The sequence below is a fragment of the Filobasidium floriforme genome (assembly GCF_021052385.1).
Source record: "Filobasidium floriforme strain CBS 6241 chromosome Unknown HD553scaffold_12, whole genome shotgun sequence".
NCBI lineage: Eukaryota > Fungi > Basidiomycota > Tremellomycetes > Filobasidiales > Filobasidiaceae > Filobasidium > Filobasidium floriforme.
In genome coordinates this window covers 389-20,840 of record NW_025763633.1, presented here as the reverse complement: position 1 = coordinate 20,840, position 20,452 = coordinate 389, and the positions used below count along the sequence as shown (strand labels likewise).

The following is a 20,452-nucleotide window of genomic DNA, read 5'->3' as shown; positions in this document are numbered from 1 at the left end:
CATCTCATCATCGATTACCCCTATCTTTCGCATCGACCGACCTAGTCCCATCGTCGCCAAGTCAATAATGCCATCGATATAATCTTTCACATCTCCTCGCTCGTCTCCCTCATGCTCGGTGGTTGATCCGAGGATGATCCTCACGAACGACTCGAAATTATTATAATAACACTGTATCGACTGTTATCAAACATCAGGATACCTCGCCTTTCGACATCTTTGCTTCTCGTCATAATACAAACAACTCGATCTAGGATCTCTCTCGAACATATACCTCGACATATCGACATCGATATCAATTGTCACTCGGCCAAATACTCGAATCAAGATATTCACCATGTCCGACTCACTAGCCACCACCTCGGCAACCTTCCCCCACACTTCAGACCTCTCACCAATTTCGTTAGAAAAGGTCGAAGATCTCGACGAAGGACCACCGCCGCTCTCGAAAGCGAGACGAATCGGACTCCTATCCATCGTACGTACCTAGGCCCTTCTCTCTGATCCAGTTGACCCCTACAGTACCATCTATCTCTTCATCGTGTCATCATGTTCACGGAGACTAATTCAACCTGATCCTTTTGCAGTTCTGTTGTGCCCAATTCGTAGATGTATATAATGCCAGCGCTGTCGTCCTAGCCACCGCACCCATCGCACAAGACCTGAGTATGGGCGCGGGGGAGAGCGTATGGACGTTGAGCGCGTATGTGTTGGTGTTCGCTTCGTTCATGTTGCCGGTGAGTCCGTTAAGGGTCGTGGCGTGTCCTTCAAGTGGATGATGGTGTTGCCTAGTCGATTTGAATCGGGAGGCTGATAAGATTGTGTTGTGGTTCCCTTTTAATCCTCTCCCCTCGCTGTTCGATATAAACGAACATTCGAGGAGTACAGATGGGCAAGCTCGCGGATATCTGGTCTGCCAAAGCGGTCTTCACGATCGGGCTCGTCTGGGTCGGAGCGTTTTCTATTGGGATCGCGGTGGCGCAGGACAAGATCGTCTTGTTCGTCCTCAGAGCTTTTGCTGGGTTAGGGTGGGTCGTCTGGAAGGTTGCGGGTCTTGATTAATGAAAAGGCAATAGCTGATGACGACAGATCCGTCGACATTGCAGTGCCGCCGCCTCGATCCCAGCCGCCCTCAACCTGATCGTCCACATCTTCCCAGGAGAGATCGAACAACACGTCGCACTCGCCTGTTTCGGCGGGGCCGGCGAACTAGCCAACGTCTCCGGTTTCATCCTCGGTGGTGTCCTCCTCCTGGCAAGCTGGCGTTGGGTCTTTTGGTTACTCCCCATTGTGTGTTTCCCTATGGCGTTGGGTACGTTCTTCTTGATCCCTTCGAGGAAACATTTGAAGATGTACCAGCTCGCCGGGCTGAGAAGGGAGATTTTGGAAGGGTCGGAGAGGGCGGAAAAGATCTTGAAAGCGCTGGAGGCGTCGGAGATGAGCAACAAGTTTGATTACGTGGGGACGTTCTTGATCGTCGCTGCGGCCGTGCTGTCGATCTTTGGGTTGACGGATGGTGGCGAGAGCGCCGGATGGCAAGTCGACCTTTCGCCCATACTATTTCTATGAGCGATTCGAGCTGATACGAAGCTTTTCTTGGGCATTTTACAGGGCCCGAGCTCAACCGATCGTCTGCCTCGTCATCGGGCTCATCCTCTTTCCCCTGTTCTTCCTATGGGAACGTAGAGTCGATCAACGGGTCGCCCTGATCCCCAGCTCGATCTGGCGTATTCAGAACGTGACCATCTTGGTCGTCGTCAGCTTGGTCCCTTACTTTTGGTGGTACGGCATACAATACAACTTTGCCAACATTATGCAGGAGGATTGGGGCGTTTCACCGATCATGACCGCTGTTCGATTGTGGGTCGCGATTGCCGGCCTGCTTTCTATCAGTTTTGCAAGCTCATCGATTCACAATCGAACTTTCTCGATCTGACCTCGCAGCCTTCCAATCAGTATCGGCGGAGGGATCATGTTCATCGCCATAGGCTACCTCCCCCCATCGTTTGTCCCGCTCAAGATCAGGATGATCGTCGGCGCCCTCATTGCGGCCGTCGGGACTCTCTTGTTCGTTTTCGCCGAGGGGTCGAGTTGGTACTGGAAGTTGGTCGCCCCTGGGATGTTTATCGGCAGTTTCGGTGAGTCGTCTTGATTCCCACCGACCTGATCCCACGCGCATACGAGACTAACGGCTACTTCATTCGGTGCGACCAGGTATGGCAATCGTCTTCCTCACCGCAAACAACAGCATCCTCATGTCCGTCCCTCCCGAATACGCCGGCGTGGTCGGAGGGATCTTCAACGCCTGCCTCCAGTTCGGCGCCTGTACCGGTCTAGCCATTCTCGGGAGCATCAAGTCGCAGTTCGAGGATCATTCGCCGTCGTCGTCGTCTTCCGGGGGCAGCGCTCACGGTGCCATTCTCTGGGAAGGGTACAGGGCGTCGTTCATCTTCATGACGGTTCTGTGCGTGGTCTTGGCGGGGATCTCGGCGGTCTGGTTCAAGAACCCGCTGGTCCGTGTGGACGCGAAGGAGAAGGGCGATGTGGCGGATGTGGAGGGACCGAGGTCGTGACAGTAGACACATTATAGAGATGGCCGCGAAGGATAGCACAAGCAGATGACGGGGAATAACGACGAACGGCTTAGATTACAATTCCAGTCTACTGTATCTATACATTGTACTATACCTCACTCCCTCACATTTCGATTTATAATGATCAAATAGGAACCATATCGGTCCTAAGGGAACTTTCCCGCCTCCTCCCTCCTCCCCGGCTCGATCCTCTCCCAGATGGCCTTTCCCATACCGACGGGAATGTCTTCCTTGCCAGCGCTCAATCCGGCCCAGAGCTCGTCGGTGAATTCGTCGAGAGGCATGCCCATCTGACGGCCGTTCTCGATATCGGGTTGGTGTTTCTTGTCGTGCAGCTCGGCTGAGTTGGAGGGATGTCGGATAGGTAGAGGTTATAAGGGAGAACGATAGGGTCCGATAGTGTTAGCGTGCAATAAGAGGAACAAGAACAGGGAACAGGTCATTATCGATTAGCTCAAACCCAGCATCGAAACCCCAACGCTCCCTAGAGAACCGATCGGTGGACTTCTGGACGTACTCTGCACACTAGGAGGAAAGACCTCGACGATCTTGACGTTCCCAGGCCCGTCGGACATTTGTTTTCGGAGCGGGAGGATCAGTTGATGGAGCGCGGCCTGTTTTTTTCCGGGTCCGGGTCGCGAATCAAGATTGGTATGGTTGTGGGTGGGGGTGTGATTGTGGGTGTGGGTTTATTCGGGATCGGCCGGCGAAGTAAAGCGAGGTCGAGATTGGATCAGGCAAGAAGAAGTTTTTATGACGACGTCAGCTAGCCCTTATAAGACGAGAGATGAGAAATACTGAGAGGATGGGCTATGAGACGAAAGAGGGACTCACCTTGCTAGCGCAGTAATTCGGACACCTCGTCATAGGTACCAGCCCCAATACGCTTCCTACCATGACCACCGCCGTCTCTCCGTCCTGTCCATCTTGTTTATACTGCTGGAAGTGCGGCAAGAACCACTTCAAGAACCCCACATAGCTGAAATAATTCGTAGTAAATTCCTCAGAGATAGAGTCAAGGGAGATCGAAGCGGGGTCAGTGAAGTCGAGGGGGCGTTGGATGCCGGAGTTTAGGATTAGGCAGGAGAGGTCTGGGTTGGTGGAGAGGATCCTGCCGGGCGAAAGTTGGAGGGTTGAGAGGGATACAATACGATACGATAGGGGTAGTCAGGAGTGAGCGGGTAGAGGACAGGGAAGATGAAGCAGCGGATGAGCAGATCGAACCGAATTTTCGATCGAATATACGAGAACAGGGAATGATGATGATGATGATGAAGATCATCATCCATCTCGACGACCAACTCAAACTCACTTTTTAGCAAACCCCTCAATCCCCCCCAAATCAGTCACATCAAAAACAACCCCTTCAACCCTCTCTTTCCCCCACTTTTGAACGATTTCGTCCAGCTTTTCTTGTCGACGCCCGACCACGATCAATTTGGCGGAAGGACGTGAGAGGAGGATCTTTTCGGCCAAGGCGTGACCTATGCCGGAGGTCCCGCCGATGAGGAGGATCTTGGTGTAGTTGAATTCGGACATCTCTTTGCTTTTCTTGGCGAAGGGCAGAGATCTTGGGGTATGTGATGTTGAGGAGGTGATGTAAAGTGGGGCGGAGAAGTGGGGTTGGACGGTTTATATTCGTACAAGCCGACAGCTATATAGCCTGGATAGGTCTGCGTCGCTGCCTCTCTCTCTCTCCCTCTTTCTCTATATATAACAACTCACTCGAGCGCGGCGACTGAAACCTCCACTTTCGATGCAAACGTCATCACACGAAATAGTGTATATACTTCCGGGTAACGTTAGATATACTTCCAATCTTGATAAGCTATCATCGGCTCAAGAGATGACGTGTTAATTCTGTAAACCCCCGCGTGTAGACGAAATCGAGTGACCCGCCCGATGATCGTCCGTGGCCCGCGATTTGCTTCCCATCCCTTGCTCTCGTAGCTGGGACAGACCCATTCCCAATACGTGAGCAGCTGACTCAGCCAGACGATCAAGCGTCGCACCGCCCACCTCGTCGACGGGGCACCTTGAGACGAACGACACATCATCCATCACCCCGACTGATCCCGACCTCCTCAAGCCCGTCAACTCCGGCCCTCCGCGCCTCTGCACTCTGCGCAACACCGTACGAGTCGATGGCTGACTTGATGCCAAGAGATGTTCGGTGCCTTTTTACCCCACGCGGCTACTTGACTGCGGGGGGATGCGGGGGAAATCGTGGCTTGGCATAGAAGAGGACGTTGTTCCTGTCTCAAGGCAAGAGGAGGAGGGAGAACCCGGTTACAAACGAACTCGTTCGATCACTCGCACTCGACCTGAATCTGGGGTCAGCATGCGGGGTCTCCGGGTATCAGAGCGACCCATCCTTCGAGCCATTAACCTTCTGCGAACCGGGTAACTTGACGCTGCGTTCGGGTTAGGGGGAGGTCTATATAACTCGCCGTCCGTCATTCATTCGGAAAGGGGGAAAAGGGGATCATCGAGTCGTTTCCTCGACCCTTCTCGAATCACATCACATTCTTCTATATCACTCGACGCCAGACAAGCAAATCGACTCGGACTCGACGAAACTATACTATGGACCACACGGAAGATAAACCCATCTCCTCCCACATCGAACACAAGACCGGCTCCGGTGAGGTCGCCCATCTCGACGACTATGAACGGCATTCGACCGAGCATGAATACGATCCGGCGTTCGTCAAGCGGACCATCAGGAAGCTGGACATCCGCCTGTTGATTATATTGGGGGCGATGTATTCGATCGCGCTTATTGATAGGACGAATTTGTCTTCGGCACGGGTCGCGGGGATGAATGTGGAGTTGGATCTGTGAGTGTACAGTAGTGACGAGGTGCGCTGGTGGGACGAACGTAGGGCTGACCCGGTTCGTACCGTAATATCGTTCTTGCTCTTTGTTACGCTTTGTTACGCTTTGCGATGTGAACGATTAGGAACGTCGGAGAACGATACTCGATCGCCACCTTGGTCTTCTTCGTCCCTTGTAAGTCCCCCTCCCCTCCCCTCCCCTCCCCTCCCCTCCTGCCGTCCGCTGTTTCACTCGATCCCCCCGACACTCACTCTACCATCCACAATGCAATGCAATGTAGACATCATCTTCGAATTCCCCTCCAACATCCTCCTCAGAAAAATAGGCGCGCGAAACCTTCTGTCGTCGATCACCATCCTCTGGGGAGCAGCTACCCTAGCTATCGCGTTTGTGAAGAATTGGCAGAGCCTAGTAGGACTCAGGGTCGTACTGGGGTTCTTTGAGGCGGGGTTTTTCCCCGGGTGTGTTTATTTGTTGAGTAGTTGGTATACTCGGTGGAGGACGCAGGTGAGAATTCCGATCTTCTGGGGTCGCTTCTCGTCTTTTTGAGGGAATATGAAGCTGATCCTGTACCTCTGTCCCGACCCTGCGCTTTTTCGTCTGCGCTCTTGTGCTATTTCCCACGCGCACAGACTAGGATCTCGTTGTTCTACCTGATGAGCATGTTCATCAGCGGGCTCTCGCAGATATTGGCCTATGGCTTGATTCAGATCCCGAGGGCGGGCATGGTTCATACGTGGAGGTGGATCTTTTTGGTACTCGGTGAGTCGCCTGTCTTCCCTAAAGCGATAGAGGTTGAAAGTCGGGCAGGTTGCTGACATCGAACTCGCTATCCTTGACAAATCGTTGTCGCCACCATTCTCATACGACGGTTTCGGACTCGCGCAGGCGCCTTCACCATGGCCCTGGGTGTCCTCTCCATCTTCCTCATCATCGACTTCCCGGACAAGAACACGTTCCTCACGGCCGAGGAGACCGAGATGGTCATGACCATGCTCGACAAGGACAGGGGGGACGCTACACCGGACGTCATGACCAGGGGCAAGGTGATCAAGCACATGACGTGTTGGAGGACGTGGTGTTATGGACTGTGTTTCATGAATTCGACGTTGCCTGTGAGTCGGCCGTGTCGAAGGAGATGAGCAGACAAGATGTTGACAAGCTTGTGTGACTTGCGGGTGGAGTTAGTCTTATGCGTTTGCCTACTTTTTGCCTGTCGTGAGTCGGGCGATCTCTACGTTGCGGTCTATCGGATGAGCCATTCAGCTGACGTGTTGCTATTTGCTCTCGTCCTCAGATTCTCGCCGGTCAAGGATACTCTCAAGTCGCCGCCCTCTGCCTGTCCGCCCCTCCCTACGCAGCCGCCGCCATCTACACCTTTTGTATCGCCATCTCCTCTGACAAGCTGAGGAAACGAGGACTCTTCGTCTGCGTCAACGCCGTGGTGACCGTCGTCGGGTGTTCGATCATCGGGTATGCGAAGAACAAGGACGTCAGGTATTTCGGTTGCTTCTTGGCCATCATGGGAGCTCAAGGTCAGTCCAGTCGTCTTGGCAGGTGTTTGCTTTCAAAGGCAACTATGCATCGATGCTGACGATCTCGTACGCACGATATTGTTTTTGCGACCCCACAGCCAACGTCCCCTCGGTGCTGGCCTTCCAAGCCAACAACACTGTCACGCACACCAAGAAGTCGGTCTCCTCCGCCATCGTCATCGGTATGGGAGGAGTCGGTGGAATCATGGCTTCTACCGTGTACCGTCAAGCCGATTTCCCTCGTTACATGTGAGTGTTTCTCCGCGCGAGCCTTCCAATTCTGAGTGTCACCGCTGACCAGATTCGATGTTCTGTGTGTTTTCGATGCGCTTTTCGCAGTCCTGGGTTATGGGCGACCATCGGTGCGCAACTCTTTACGATCGTCCTGGTCGGCATCTTGACCGTATTCAACGGCCGTTTCAACCGGAGACTCGACAAGGGCGAGGTCCCGCCCATCCAGGGGATCGAGGGGTTCAGATACTCTATCTGAGCGCGCTATCCGTCTAGACCTCCTGTCGATACAAGACGAGGCAGGGTAGGCGCATTTTCTTTTTGGGATCCACGTTGCCAGTCGACGTTGTGCCACGATAAGATGTTGTTACGTGTCCTTGTTGTGTTTTTGGAATAGGATACGATCAAAGAGGGACGATAAGTCGAGATTTGTACAAAGCAAAGAAGACACTGATGTATGACAATGTATACAGGCATGATATAGGCACGAGCGCTGCGCCTCTTTTCCAGCCATATGTAGTGGCAACAACGCGAAGAGTCTCGGCTCTGAGCGAGACTGATCTGCTTGAGAATGGCATACTCGAAGAGTGTCAGAAACCACTTCGACTGTCAGAGCTGCTTTAACCATACTGGATACGAAGAGTCGTCTCTAAGGGAAAGCATAGCCGCAGTCCGCGTTTCAATTTTCAAAGAGTAGGAAGAGTCATTAGAATGGCAATGAACAAACGCTGCAAAATCCTCGGACCGTCTTCATGCGATCACATCACCGATCTCCGATCGCCGACGAAATGAACTGCCCCCAAAACCTCGAAACACAACTCGCATACCTGCCCGGCGCTCGAACACCACCTCGAGATCATTGCACGGGTTCCAACTTCGGACATCGCCTTGCAGAAGATCTTTGCGCACAATCTCGATTCGGCTCGTGACAGAGCACGCTCTCGCTACATGCCGAAGCCACGAAGAACAATTCAAGCCACGACACTGCGGAGCCAGACGACGAACCTTTGAGCACGTGCACACTTGATGCTCATCGAGAGAATGCGAACCATTCTACCGCTGCCGCATAACCGTCATTCGACCTGGAGTCACAAGTTATATAACTTCAAGTGACAAGTTAGACGCAAAATGGAGCCCCAGAAGTCATCGATCATCGAGGCTCGAACGATCAACCTCAACCGCCACCAATTACCTATCAATATCGGATCATCATGGAATCCACCATCCAGCCTTTGCCTCCTGTACATGACGACGACGAGAAAGAAAAGGTCGAAGTCGAGCACCTCGAGCACGATGCGCCCGGACTTGCGCCCGTCTCAGCCTATGCTGATCTCGGGTTCTTGGCCACTCTGAAGACGTTCCGGAGGACCGCCCTGTTATGCGTCATGGCTCTCTTTACGGCATGTTCGGATGGGTATCAATATTCGTTGCCGGGGAACTTGGTGGCGGAGAAGAGTTTCATCGGTGAGTAAACTCCTCTCCAGTCTACATGGGTGATGGGTCTATCTGACACGTCAATCGGTTGATTCGCGCGCCTTTGCAGCCAAATTTGCGACCTTGACTTCGGACGATGGACCTGCGCTTGATCCTCAACATGTAGCAATTTGGGGAGGAGTCTACAGCGGGGGTTACATCGCCGCCTTGCTCGTAGGAGGATAGTAAGTTTGGTCAGGCGCTTTGTGTTCACGAACGTGCCTGACACACTACAACATCGATCATCAAACAGTCCAGCAGACTACTTTGGTAGACGTTTCAATATCGCGCTCCTCACGCTGTTCATGGTCGCAGCTTGCTTAGTCGAGATGTTTGCGAAAGACTGGCAAACATGGACGGCCGCCAAGTTGTGTGAGTAACGATACTTGTTCGGCAGTCGTCTCTTCAATTTCAAAGTCCAACTGGCTAACGCTAGCTTCGTTTCAACTACAGTCAACGGGTTCTCGGTCGGACTCTGCCAGTTGACGCTGACCACCTATGTCAGCGAATTGGCACCGGTTCAACTTCGAGGAGGGCTCTTGATCGTCTATTCGTTCTGGTAAGTTCACACTCCGCCTTCAGATTCGGTCAGGTCACTGACCAGCACAAATAATCACAGGTTTGCTATGGGTTAGTCTCCGACTTTCAGCGAATGTCACCGTACTCGATCTCTCTAATCTAACTCTTGTCTATTCAACGCCTGGCAGGCCAATTTACCAACTCCATCGGCGTCTATGTCATCCAATCCATGGACACCCGTCCTGAGCTTTACAAGCGGTTGGTCTACACCGAATGGCTGTTCAGCGGACTGGTTTTCATGACACTGTTGGTCCTGCCCGAGTCACCTCGTGAGTTGGCCGTCCGAGGACAAGGCGCCAGACGAACGCTAACCGCTTCGACTTCCAGCCTGGTTGCTGCGAAAAGGCAAACGAGAAGCCGCTGCCAAGGCGCTCAAGCGATTGAACGGCGGTATACCCGGCTACGATATCGAGCGCGAACTCCAGGTGATGCAGCTCGACCTCGAAGGGATCGCCGTAGCGGGAGAAGCAGAGGCGAAAAAGACGTCCTACTTCGACCTCTTCAGGGGGACCGACTTGAGGCGGACCTTGATCTCGTTTTCGATCTTGGGGTGGCAACAGACGATCGGGATCCCGGTCGTGTTTGGTTATACCGCTTGTGAGTCGGGTGTGGAGCAAAGCCGCCACCACAATCACGAGGTTGATCGTTTGCGGCGGTCGTAGTATTCTTCAAGGAGGCTGGTCTTGCGAACCCGTTCTTGGGGACCATCATCATCAAGTCGGTATCGCGTCCGGGACGACAGGCTGCGCTCGCCAGACTGACATTATATGACCTGCTCTCGAAAGCATCATATTGATTGGCACGGTCTTTACATCGTCGTTCGTCGTCGAAAAGACGGGAAGACGACCGATGTTGCTGTTGGGCGGTACTATCATGGTCGCCTGTCTCACTGCTATCGGAGGACTGGGCTTCGCTTCGGGTACTTCTGTCAGCGCCGCCATCGTCGCATTGATGTGCATTTGGGTTCTGTACGTTTTCGTTCGCGTCGAGGGCTAAGCATTGAGGTCTGCGGCTGACTGGATTCAAACTCGTTCGCAGCGCCTACGCCTCGAGTGCGGGGCCGATGGGTTACCTCTTTTTGGGCGAGAGTTCGACCGCCGCCTTGCGAGCCCGGACAGCAGGTTTCGCCGCCGCCATGAGTGGTGTCTTTGGGTGAGCGTCCTTGATGGATGCCTATTTCGTCTCGCCGACTGACGTTTCGTCTTTCCTCGCAGCTTGATCTTCAACTACACGACCCCACTAATGCTCCTTTCCGACGGAGACGGCGCAGGGTGGGGGATCAAGACCGCCTTTCTTTTCGCCGGACTCGGGTTCATTGGGCTCGTCTTGATCTACTTCTTTGTGCCAGAGCACAAGGGTCGAAGTTATGCCGAGGTGCGTCCAAAGACCAGCGTCTGCTCGCATAGCCAATATCTAATCCTGTATCATCCTTCCACAGCTCGACGAGCTTTACAACAGGCGCGTCCCGGCGCGGAAATTCGCCACGACCAAGACCTACTTACAAGAGCAGGCGCAAGGGGTTTAAAGGGGTACTTTTATTATCTCTGTTCTTTTCAAGTTTATTTCGCCGTGGCTGATGAGAGCTCGTGCAGCTCGTGGATCCTAGGGATTTGTATCATCATGACTCGTTGAGGTGTAGGCTTTACTTTGGTAGCCGTTTATATGACATGCTGTAAACTTTTTTTGCGTTATCGTCATGACTGCCTTCTTTTGCACATCGACGCCTCCATTGTCACTGATCCTCGATACTCGATTCCCTTCGCTTCATCTTGACGAGGTATCCAGTCGGCTTGCGAAGGAAACCTTCGGCAGTATCGAGAGCCTGCCCTGGGTGAACCGGAGTCAAAGAGTATCGTTGTACGGTAGACGAGATGATCAGGAGAAGCTCCATCGAAGCGAGGCTGCGAGGTATTCCGTGACGTTAGATACTGCTTGGTTGTTAGGGGCAAAGCATCGCGCTCACTTTCGTCCGACACAAGACCGAGGACCAAAGCTGAACGGGATAAAGCTGGCGTTCATGGCGGCCTTGTCTTGCTCGAACCAGCTGGAGAGGCAAGACGAGACTCAGTGAAAGGGTCGCGAGCGATCGAGAAGCTTGCACATACCGCTCCGGTCGATAAGCATCAGCGTCCTCGCCCCAAACTACGGGGTCGCGGTGGACGGTATATGCCTGTACCAGCTCTCGCCGCTGTCAGTCTACATTGTCCCGTACTTGAGAAATCGACCAGATCGCCGACTCACAGGCACGCTCAAGGTCATCCCCTCTGGGAAAAACTCGTCGCAAACCACAGCGCCTCCCTCGGGTACGATCCTTGGCAACCCGATAGCCGAGGTCGAGTGCAACCTCAATGCCTCGTCGATACAGGCTTGCAGGTAGGGTAGATCTTTGACGTCTTCGCAGGAGAAGGAGACAAAGCCGGGTTCTTTCGTCTCGGCGACGGGGGCGAGTTCTGACAAGAGTTTGGTCACGACCCGAGGATTGTTGCTGAGGTAGTAGAGGATCGCGCAGGAAGAGTTTGACGTCGTGTCCGAGCCTGGCCAGCCGAGACGAGGTGGAAGATGAGACACGACCAATTATTTGATGGGTCATTGGTACATCACTCGAACTCACCGGCGATCAGCTGCGTCAAGGCCTCTGCCGTCAACTCTTCTCTACCCATCGGATTCCCATTCTCGTCTTTACCCTTCATCAACTTGCTCAGCAGATCCCGACTGTCCGCACCACCACCCGATTCTTCCAACTCCATCCTCGTCCCTACCGCAGCGATCGCTATCCCAGCCAACTTTCTCACGCTCTCCAGACCTCGGGAAAACCAGGGGAGCTTCTTGGCGAGAGGACGCAGGAGAGGAGGGATACAGCCCATGGTAGCGGAATATTCTCCTCGTCGGTTGAGGATCTCGATAGCGGGGAGGTGTTCGACCTTGCCTGTCGAGGCGGTTCCAGAGGTAGAAGCGGGGGTGGATACGGGAGCGACGTCTCGGCCGGCAGAGACCATCCCGAACGGTCGGCCAAAGGCTAACGAGCCGATCACGTCGAATGCGAAAAAGTTGAGCCCTGCGGCGGTCATAAGAAATCGGATGGAAATCGATAACGAGATCAGCTGACCCTCCGTCGATCTCTCGGACGAGAAACAATTCCCAAAAGAAGACTCGGGGATCCTCATATGGTATGCTGATACTCACAATCGAGGATATCGAACCCCTGCGTTTGGAGCTTCTTGTCCCGGCTCATGGCGTCCCATTTACCGAAGAGGTTGTCGATGACATCCTGGATGTGTTCTTCGAATTCGAGTACGTTTTTCTACCGACCCCCCGTCGACGTTACCAGCAACATGATTGATAAAGGTCGAGGTCGAGGTCAGAATCAAGTGGAGAGAAAGCATAGGTGTAAGACTGCTGCTCGCCTGTTCAACCTGAACTTGGCCTCGACCTGTGGGCTTACCTGAGAAAAGACATGACTGACGATCTTCCTCTTCCTAGTATGTTCCTTCCTATCCCGTGTATTAAACAACCCTCGTCGGATGCTGACGAACGCGTCGTAGAAATCGGCCTTGGTGAACCCGGTCCCGTGACCGTAGACGATGGGGATTGCGAGGGGGGAGGAGATTGAGATGTGGTCAGGTGCGAGTCTGACGAAGCTGCCTTTATGTGAGCGGAAGAGACAGAGATAGAGAGAGAGAGGGGGGGGGGGGTTATGCCGTTCGTTCGAGGTTGAAGGAGGAAGACGAGACAGGGAAAGATGGGGGAGATACGTAAAGTGAGCTGAGATACTAGCGATGTAAGGAGTGGACTTCCGACTTACCGTACTTCTTATGTAGCTCGTGCACAACCTGGAACCGATTGCCTCTACCCGCCTGACGCGCCAACCAGAGCCTGCTGAACTTGGCGAGAAGAGGGCCGGGGTACTTGTCCAGTTTCCGCTCTGGGGACAAGGAGAACGTCAAGAGTAGGATCATGGCCTGAGGTTTCGAGGTTGAGGATAGAGGTACGAGGCAGTTCATCAGTACCGGAGCGCAGGGTGCTCGAGAAATGGGGGCAGGCGCGATGGACTTACGGCCGACCCGAAGACGAGCGGGAATGAGAGTTTGAGGGATTCGATCATGGCGACGGGTCGAAAAGAAGCTTGCTGAAGAAAACTGTCGAGTGAATCTTGTCGTTACTATCAGACTTGTCGAAAGGAACTACATCGATGTTATATATCTTCGTAGCCTTAGACATCGTTGCAAAAGCACCCAACCAATGCCGACGAAGACGTTTGTGTAGGTTGCGCTAGCGCGGTCAGATCGTCGCTCTTTTGCGGGGAACCCCACAATTGATCGATGTCGATTGCCGACTATTTACCTCCGATCCGGCAACGACGAAGACGATTAGCTTCCGATCAGCACCCGTCCACGGGTAATAAGGCTTTGGGTGGACGTCGCCCTCGAGTGGGTCATCATGGTTTCGGCAGAGCGTACGGGGTGGGGCAGAGGTTGTTGGACGTCGTCGTCGAAGAGTAAGAGAGTCTCGCCGCGACAACAAGCGATCGCTTATGCCATCTCATTGAGAACGACATGATGGTATAATCCCCGTCGGCATGAAAGATCGCATGGTCGACCTTTGCAAAAGCCGTGTCAAGTTGGTTCGGTCGGGTCTTGCGGCAGCGTGTTTGATTGGGGGATGGCACTCGCTTCGCAGTCGAACACCACGATACTCGGCACTCGATGCCGTACGCTTGTACCCTCGCGGCCAGCATTACCTGAGATGTCTCTTCGTGTTCTTACCGGATCTCAAATTCAGAATACCTAAAGTCGAGTCCCACCACGATAACTCGTGAACTCATTGATCATATCGCAACTGCCTGGGAACGAGATGACGATGACGTAAGCAAGTTTGCGCAGATATCGATCTCGGATCCGGCGTGGGGTGACCTTTACCGTCCTCAACTCGTTAATCCTCATTTTCACCGCCCGACATGAGATCTCTTGCATACAGTACTCTCATAGGAACTACTAGCTACTCGGCACTGACATAGCAGTGGATACGGTGGAAAGTTTCGCTCTTTCCTAACCCCGGTCTTGCACGTCTCGATAGATAAAATGGCAATTGAAACCGACATCGACATGACGACATGACCACCGCTCCAACTCCAACTCCGACTCGTACTTACACCCTAGGCGCACTTCCGAGGAATCTACTATAGCTATACCAATAACGATATTATAACTGCATAATTGCATCCAAGGATGGCCACGTCCGGCGATGATACCCGGTCGACATCGAGCTTGATACCCTGGAAAGGCTTTGTTTGTATCGTAGCACAGCATACGAGCAGGTGAGTTCCTCTTTGGTGGATCTTTGGTGTTTCGGCGTTGGATCTTTGGTGATTCTATATATGGCTGATACTTCGTCTCTCTCTTCACTCTTCGCTGTGGATCGATCGATTTGGTACGATCTCGCTCTCGATTCCGATCTCGACCTCAATCTCGGACGTCTCCATCTTCAAAGCGCTTGGAGCGAGCAATGTCTCGGTAAGCACACCTGTCTCTATCATCTTAATCTATCTGACACTTTCACGTTCCAAGCTGAAATTTGCTTTTGTGCCCTCGTCCCGCCGTCCGGCTCAATTGACGCCTACGCTTATAGAATTCGCGGCCTTCCTCTTCCTCATCGTCCTCTTCCCGACGACCCTCATCCCGGCGTCATCACTAGGCTTATCGATGACGCTCGCCTCGCTCGTCTTTGCGCATGTTATCGGGAACTGGGTGGATAAGTACCCGAGGTTATGGGTGGCTAGATGGGCGTTGTTCGTACAAAAGGTCAGTCCACTTGACTTGATGGCGAGGGTTTTTCCCACGCGGAGCGGATTGAAGTGGGAGTTCGGTATAGCTGATGGAAACACTGTATATGGTCTGATACGGTAAAGTCGGCGCAAATCGCCATGTACTCGGTCTTTCTCGTATTGTTCACCATGAAGCGTGAACAGCTTCATCCGTCCGGCGCTCAGGTTGTCGCACGGCTCCTCTCCGGTCGGCCCTTACCCTGGGGTCGCAGAGATGATACGAACGTTCAAGCGGGTATGACACCGATGGAGATGGCGCTCATCTTCGGGTTGACCGTGTTTGCGACGATGGGGAGGTTGTCGACTACGGTCATCGATATCGCTGTCGATCGGGATTGGTGAGTCCGCACTGACGCACTCCCAACTCGAGACAAGCTGGAAGCAGCAAGACAGTCCCTGACGACACGCTTCTGCTACATCGTTCGAACCATCGCAGGGTCCTCGTCATCTCCAGCTCGACACCCGACTCGTCGAACCTTTTGACGACATTCAACGCCTCCCTCCGACGAGCGTTTCTCTTTTGCAAACTCATTTCCCCGCTGTTCGTCTCCCTTCTCACCTCGTTCGCTAGCTACCCGACCGCCTGCTCTACATTGCTCGCCATGAGCCTGCTCAGCTTGGGAGGAGAGCTGTGGTGGATCGGGGTGGTCTGGAACAGTTGGGCGTGTTTGGAGGAAGCCGAGGTGGAACGAAGGCGGGTGAAAGAGGAGGGCAGAGACGAGATGGCGTCGGAGAGTCGAGGTGCTCGAAGCGGGTCTGTGGAGGGAGTCGTCGAAGAGACCATCCGCGATATGATCGAATTCGCTCAAATGCCCGTCTTTCTTAGTGAGTCGTGCGAGTCGTAGCCCGTGAACCCCGGACCTTGCCTGACGAGCGGTTCTTTTCTTTCCTTGGCAACACCTAGGCTCCGTTGCCATGTGAGTCATACGAATGTCGAAACGAAGAGTTGCCTCGGCTGACGCCCTCGTCCCGCCTCAGCTCGATGCTCTACCTGACGACCTTGCAGTTCGATGGCGTCATGCTTTCTTACCTCAAGAGCGAGCTCCGGTTGTCCGACATTTTCATCTCGATCATGCGCGGAATCACCGTCGTCGCCGGCTTGCTCGGGACCGTCGTCATGCCCTACGGGGAGAGGCTCGTCGGACTCGAGAGGACTGGCGCGTGGAGCATCTGGTGAGCGTCTTTTGAGTCGATTGATTTCGGTCGACCACCGAATTCACTTTCTCATCGCAGGCTCGAAGCGCTCTTGTTGGTCCCCGTCGTCATCTGCTTCTACGTCGTCCCCCAGCACGCCCCCTTTCCCCCTTTTATCGCCTTTACCTTGTTCGGCTGCCTCGCTCTATCTCGACTCGGTCTCTACGCATTTGATCTGGTGCAAGTCCAATGCCTCCAGCTCGAATTACAACATCATCCCAAACGCAATAGGTTCACGTCGCTGCAGATTGCCATGCAGAGCGTGAGCGATCTAGCCAAGTGGGGGATGGTCTTCGTTTTCAGTCGGCCCGATCAGTGAGTGTGCGGTGGCGGAAGATTCGGCGCATCGATGGCTAAAAGCGATGATCCCTCGACGTCTGCAGATTCCGATGGACCGCTTTGATCAGCACGATCAGCGTCATCGTCGGAGTGAGTCGAAATCGAGGTTTCGTTGCGTTGAGCGACCCCGCTGACTTGCCCTTTTCTCCACGCCCAGGCCATCATCTACTCTGCCTTTTTACGCAAGGTTCGCGGGCACCTCTTTCATTTGCGATTCGATCGGCGCCGCAAGCAAGACGATCGAGCTGGCGATAGCTTGCTGGGCGAGGACGGGGTGGGAATGGAGCTTTCGCGGCGGTAGAAGCGTGGGCGTCAATAGGTTGTATTCAACGCAAGAGTTCTCGAGCGGCGGTCTCAAGTCGTATCCTTATGTTAGCCGACGATGCATTACGATCGATACAGCGATAGCACGCACTCGACTTGTTCACATTAACGGCGACGGCGTTGCCATAGCGTGGAATTATAGGCGAAAAGCTGGGGACGCACAGGCAAAGCGTGGCATCGACTGCAACACCTACAACAGCCGCATCACCCACATCAGTCACATCATCTGCACAAGCTGCACAACCTGCGCCACCTGTACTATCACGGCTGTGGCTGTTGTTGATGTAGCCTTATGAGCTTGCGCCTCACACCGTTTGCGGCTAGGATCACGCGTGTGCGTGGTGATACCGTTTATGCCCTGCAAGCCCCGATGTTTTGTCAAAGTAGCAGGAAGAGTAGTGGGTAAAATGCAAGTGGCAGGATCAATGGTGTTTGTGTGGTAGATTGTGAGATGCAGCTTGCAATTGTCAATCAGCTCGAACGGCAAGGTCAGACCGGGGAGATGAGACCGGCAAGACCAGACCGGGTTGTTCGGCACGCCACACCATATCGGGACCGGGTTGTTCAATTGTCGACCGAGCGTACCGGCATCACGTGATCTTGCCAATTGCTTCCTTCCTTCTGTTTGCGTATCACCTGTCGAGTTTGAAGGGGTTGTTGGTCAGGTGTATGACATTGCCGGTTGAGGACATTACAGAGTGAGCAGTCAACACAAATAGCAAACATGGCAGCACCAGCTCCTTTCTATGACACGGCCATTGGTCGACAAAAGTACAATGAAGCCACAGGGCCCAAGATCCGACCTGGTGGTTGGCCCATGACTTTTGAGGTGAGTTGCTGTTTGTCTCTATGCCGTTGTATCAAGACTGACATGCATGACAGTTCATCCATGTCGTCCTCCTTGATAATCCACCACCTCTTTGTCGAACCTGTTGGATCCATCACCCGGTAACTGAGGACCATTACCGACATTGGGTCGACCCCATACCACCGGAAGAGATCGAGATGCGTCGGGCCTGGTGGGAAGAGGTGAGTGTCGTCTGACTTGAACTGGCTTCCTTGCTGAGACTGCGCTCCTTGGCGCTCAGAACTTGGAAAAGCTGGGTGTCACGACATTAAGCATGGTCAAGTCAATCCATGGGCAACACAGGAAAAGGGTCTTTTACGATCTTGTCTGTACCCCCACCGACGACAAGGACCCGGAGGTCAAAACAAATGGCCGATATCATTTCTCCACCCAAACACCCTACCGTCTCGGCCTATTTCCCAATCCTTTCCTCAGTCTTGAGGCCCTCGCTGCTCAGACTCAACCCCAGGATCTAAATTATCTCAAAGAAAGGGCAAAGGATTGGAGCCGCCGACATGTACAGGCCCAGAAAGTACAGCCAGTACCCACAAGGTGAGCTTGGCGGTCTGGAGGAACTGAAGAGTAGGGAGGCTGACAGTCCATGGCCTCGCAGCCTCAACAACAATGACGAAGAGATCCAGCAATTGAAAACTCGGATCGATCAGCTGTCGCTTGTGGAGAAGGGGTACGTGTTTGTTCTTTGGAATCGCTCTGTTTGCTGACCTCCACAGCGCTCCTTTACCAGTGCCACAGCTAGTTTGAAGGAGAACAACGAGCTCAAGCTCAAGAACGGTGACCTTCAGAAAGAGTAAGCCGCCGTCTATGAGTTCCGTCATACCAGTAGCCTAACGTCGACGGCTTCCTTTCAGACTCGAAGAGAAGGATCAAAAAGTCGCCACCCTGGAACAAGAGCAAGTAAACTTTCTTTCAGAGTCTGCTTTCGAACCAGCTGACCGCCATGGACCTACTACAAACAGAGTCGAGGATCAGAAGACTTCGATCGACAATAGCAATATCAGGCTGCAGAACCTGGAGCGAGAGCAAGTGCCCGCACCGCTTTACAAGGCACACAGCTTGACTGATGCTTGTGTCTCTAGGAAAACTTCTCTTGACGATCAACTCAAGCAAGCACGGGAGGCCGCCGACAAACAAACCGAGGATCTTGTCACAAAGGAACGACGTATCAAGGCGTTGCAAGAAGAGTGAGTTTCTGTTGCTCACTGCGTCACCTCGCCCCCAGCTGAGATCAACAAGGATTGACAGACGGCTCGAGCAAAAGTCCTTGCTTGATAAAGCAAAAGAGGACAAGACGATTCTGGAAGGACTCCAAAAGCAGTGCGTTGTGGTGTTGCGCATGTGCATGTCTGTATTGTGTCTCACCTCCTTCATCCCAACAGGCTCTCGACGCAGGGCAATCATCTAGCCACGATTGGCCGTCTCCAAGGACAGATTAAGACCCTCGAAAGCGACGCCAAACGCAACCAAGACCGCATTCAAACCCTCGAAACGGACCTTGCCAATGCCTCGGATGATTCGTCGGAAAAGGACTCGAGCCAAGATGACTTGGAGCGTATCAGCCAGCTTGAGACTGAGTAAGCCTGCAGGTCATGTCAAAACGGTTTTCGATTCGAAAGATTGACAGCACGCTCTACCTGGATCATCGTTGTAGGCTGCAGGGCTGCAAGGATGAATTTCAAAAGCTGCAAAGGGAGTGAGTCGTCGGTGTTTGTCATCGACCCTATACAATAGCACTGATCAGGTCGCCGTAACATAGGCATGATGTCCTGCGAAAAGGATTTACACAACTCGATGACAAGCTCGACGACAGAGACAAAGAGTGAGCACGCATGTGGCAGACATACCCCGGCTGTACATGTTCAAAGCGGCCTGTATCTCCCAGGATTATAGACCTCCAGGCCGAGATTGCAGAGCTAAAACAACTGTGAGGTCAAAACACTGCCGCCGTGGACCACTCTGCTCACCAGATACGCGTCTTCCACTACCACAGCCCGGAAACCTACGATGACAGCGAGCAACTCAGGAACATGAGGGCAAGTCGTGATCACTACAAGCGAAAAGTGGAGGCACTGCAGAAGGCCACCATCTCTCCTCGAGCCAAAGATGTGCCTCTCCCTCCAGCCGATCACGTGGCTATTTGGGACCAGGAGCCTCCCTACGAGGAACTCCCTGCTCGCCTGATGGAGATCATGGGGGACATCTCACGAAAGCAAATCACGGTCCTGCTTCTCGACAGGCTCGCTTGGTTTGCGGCACAGGATGAGGATATCCTCGATTCACACAACAACGTGATGCCCGTCAACGATATCGGGAACGCTGCGTTGAGTTATATACCTGCCACCTCTTACGACCTCCATGCTCCTGCTTGGAGGTTGGCGTCAGCGATTACCAATCGCAAAGACCGCCTTCTCCGCTAGCATTGTAGAGCCGTGTAATGACGTAACAATATAATACCTCCTGTTGTACGATTGATTGCCTTCCGACCATCAGCACCATTGTCCAAGCAACAAGGGGTGAGACCTCTCGCGCGCCATGGCGCTCCTTGGGGTGAGACTCGACGCGCGCGCTACGTCAGCCCACTCGACCCTTGACCCCTGACCTCGACACAACAACAACAACCTACACGTTCCAAGGGCATATCGATATCGACCACTTGCCA

The 20,452-nt window shown here is 53.4% G+C and overlaps 7 protein-coding genes across 7 annotated transcripts; 5 read left to right on the top strand and 2 right to left on the bottom strand.

The window, feature by feature from the left end:
- The first annotated feature begins 24 nt into the window (after nucleotides 1-24).
- On the top strand, nucleotides 25-2,751 carry HD553DRAFT_335464 (major facilitator superfamily domain-containing protein). Its single transcript, XM_046182194.1, has 7 exons — nucleotides 25-478; nucleotides 588-737; nucleotides 889-1,028; nucleotides 1,107-1,535; nucleotides 1,612-1,860; nucleotides 1,945-2,138; nucleotides 2,215-2,751. Exons 1-7 carry the CDS (start codon nucleotides 338-340, stop codon nucleotides 2,571-2,573), a joined length of 1,662 nt encoding a protein of 553 aa, XP_046036142.1. The 5' UTR covers nucleotides 25-337; the 3' UTR covers nucleotides 2,574-2,751.
- HD553DRAFT_37569 (short-chain dehydrogenase/ reductase-like protein) lies at nucleotides 2,666-4,292 on the bottom strand. The gene is made up of 4 exons (XM_046184182.1): nucleotides 3,907-4,292; nucleotides 3,429-3,705; nucleotides 3,112-3,208; nucleotides 2,666-2,934 (listed from the first exon to the last, which is right to left on the bottom strand). The coding sequence occupies exons 1-4, from the start codon at nucleotides 4,131-4,133 to the stop codon at nucleotides 2,741-2,743; spliced, it is 795 nt and encodes a 264-aa protein (XP_046036141.1). The 5' UTR covers nucleotides 4,134-4,292; the 3' UTR covers nucleotides 2,666-2,740.
- A 622-nt stretch (nucleotides 4,293-4,914) lies between these two features.
- Nucleotides 4,915-7,457, top strand: HD553DRAFT_350252 (major facilitator superfamily domain-containing protein; the record flags this gene model as incomplete). The annotated part of the gene is made up of 9 exons (XM_046183518.1): nucleotides 4,915-5,434; nucleotides 5,557-5,606; nucleotides 5,713-5,939; nucleotides 6,065-6,194; nucleotides 6,321-6,547; nucleotides 6,621-6,650; nucleotides 6,730-6,967; nucleotides 7,066-7,216; nucleotides 7,307-7,457. Exons 1-9 carry the CDS (start codon nucleotides 5,181-5,183, stop codon nucleotides 7,455-7,457), a joined length of 1,458 nt encoding a protein of 485 aa, XP_046036140.1. The 5' UTR covers nucleotides 4,915-5,180.
- Nucleotides 7,458-8,463: 1,006 nt separating this feature from the next.
- Nucleotides 8,464-10,840, top strand: HD553DRAFT_284779 (general substrate transporter). The gene is made up of 12 exons (XM_046178208.1): nucleotides 8,464-8,662; nucleotides 8,742-8,856; nucleotides 8,925-9,043; nucleotides 9,125-9,230; nucleotides 9,291-9,301; nucleotides 9,379-9,519; nucleotides 9,578-9,847; nucleotides 9,913-9,967; nucleotides 10,036-10,218; nucleotides 10,289-10,402; nucleotides 10,465-10,624; nucleotides 10,689-10,840. Exons 1-12 carry the CDS (start codon nucleotides 8,584-8,586, stop codon nucleotides 10,773-10,775), a joined length of 1,440 nt encoding a protein of 479 aa, XP_046036139.1. The 5' UTR covers nucleotides 8,464-8,583; the 3' UTR covers nucleotides 10,776-10,840.
- Nucleotides 10,687-13,394, bottom strand: HD553DRAFT_37554 (cytochrome P450 monooxygenase pc-bph). The gene is made up of 9 exons (XM_046184181.1): nucleotides 13,305-13,394; nucleotides 13,053-13,209; nucleotides 12,693-12,892; nucleotides 12,434-12,551; nucleotides 11,862-12,305; nucleotides 11,492-11,784; nucleotides 11,356-11,420; nucleotides 11,214-11,294; nucleotides 10,687-11,151 (listed from the first exon to the last, which is right to left on the bottom strand). The coding sequence occupies exons 1-9, from the start codon at nucleotides 13,350-13,352 to the stop codon at nucleotides 10,983-10,985; spliced, it is 1,575 nt and encodes a 524-aa protein (XP_046036138.1). The 5' UTR covers nucleotides 13,353-13,394; the 3' UTR covers nucleotides 10,687-10,982.
- An 811-nt stretch (nucleotides 13,395-14,205) lies between these two features.
- Nucleotides 14,206-17,019, top strand: HD553DRAFT_311856 (Ferroporti-1). Its single transcript, XM_046180027.1, has 10 exons — nucleotides 14,206-14,564; nucleotides 14,738-14,760; nucleotides 14,876-15,048; nucleotides 15,156-15,409; nucleotides 15,508-15,896; nucleotides 15,976-15,988; nucleotides 16,050-16,244; nucleotides 16,305-16,580; nucleotides 16,649-16,694; nucleotides 16,762-17,019. Exons 1-10 carry the CDS (start codon nucleotides 14,476-14,478, stop codon nucleotides 16,903-16,905), a joined length of 1,602 nt encoding a protein of 533 aa, XP_046036137.1. The 5' UTR covers nucleotides 14,206-14,475; the 3' UTR covers nucleotides 16,906-17,019.
- A 633-nt stretch (nucleotides 17,020-17,652) lies between these two features.
- Nucleotides 17,653-20,210, top strand: HD553DRAFT_342380 (uncharacterized protein; the record flags this gene model as incomplete). The annotated part of the gene is made up of 12 exons (XM_046182740.1): nucleotides 17,653-17,757; nucleotides 17,811-17,957; nucleotides 18,017-18,327; nucleotides 18,389-18,460; nucleotides 18,521-18,583; nucleotides 18,753-18,977; nucleotides 19,039-19,110; nucleotides 19,173-19,367; nucleotides 19,445-19,486; nucleotides 19,550-19,612; nucleotides 19,676-19,717; nucleotides 19,784-20,210. The coding sequence occupies 12 exons, from the start codon at nucleotides 17,653-17,655 to the stop codon at nucleotides 20,208-20,210; spliced, it is 1,764 nt and encodes a 587-aa protein (XP_046036136.1).
- Between the last annotated feature and the right edge of the window lie 242 nt (nucleotides 20,211-20,452).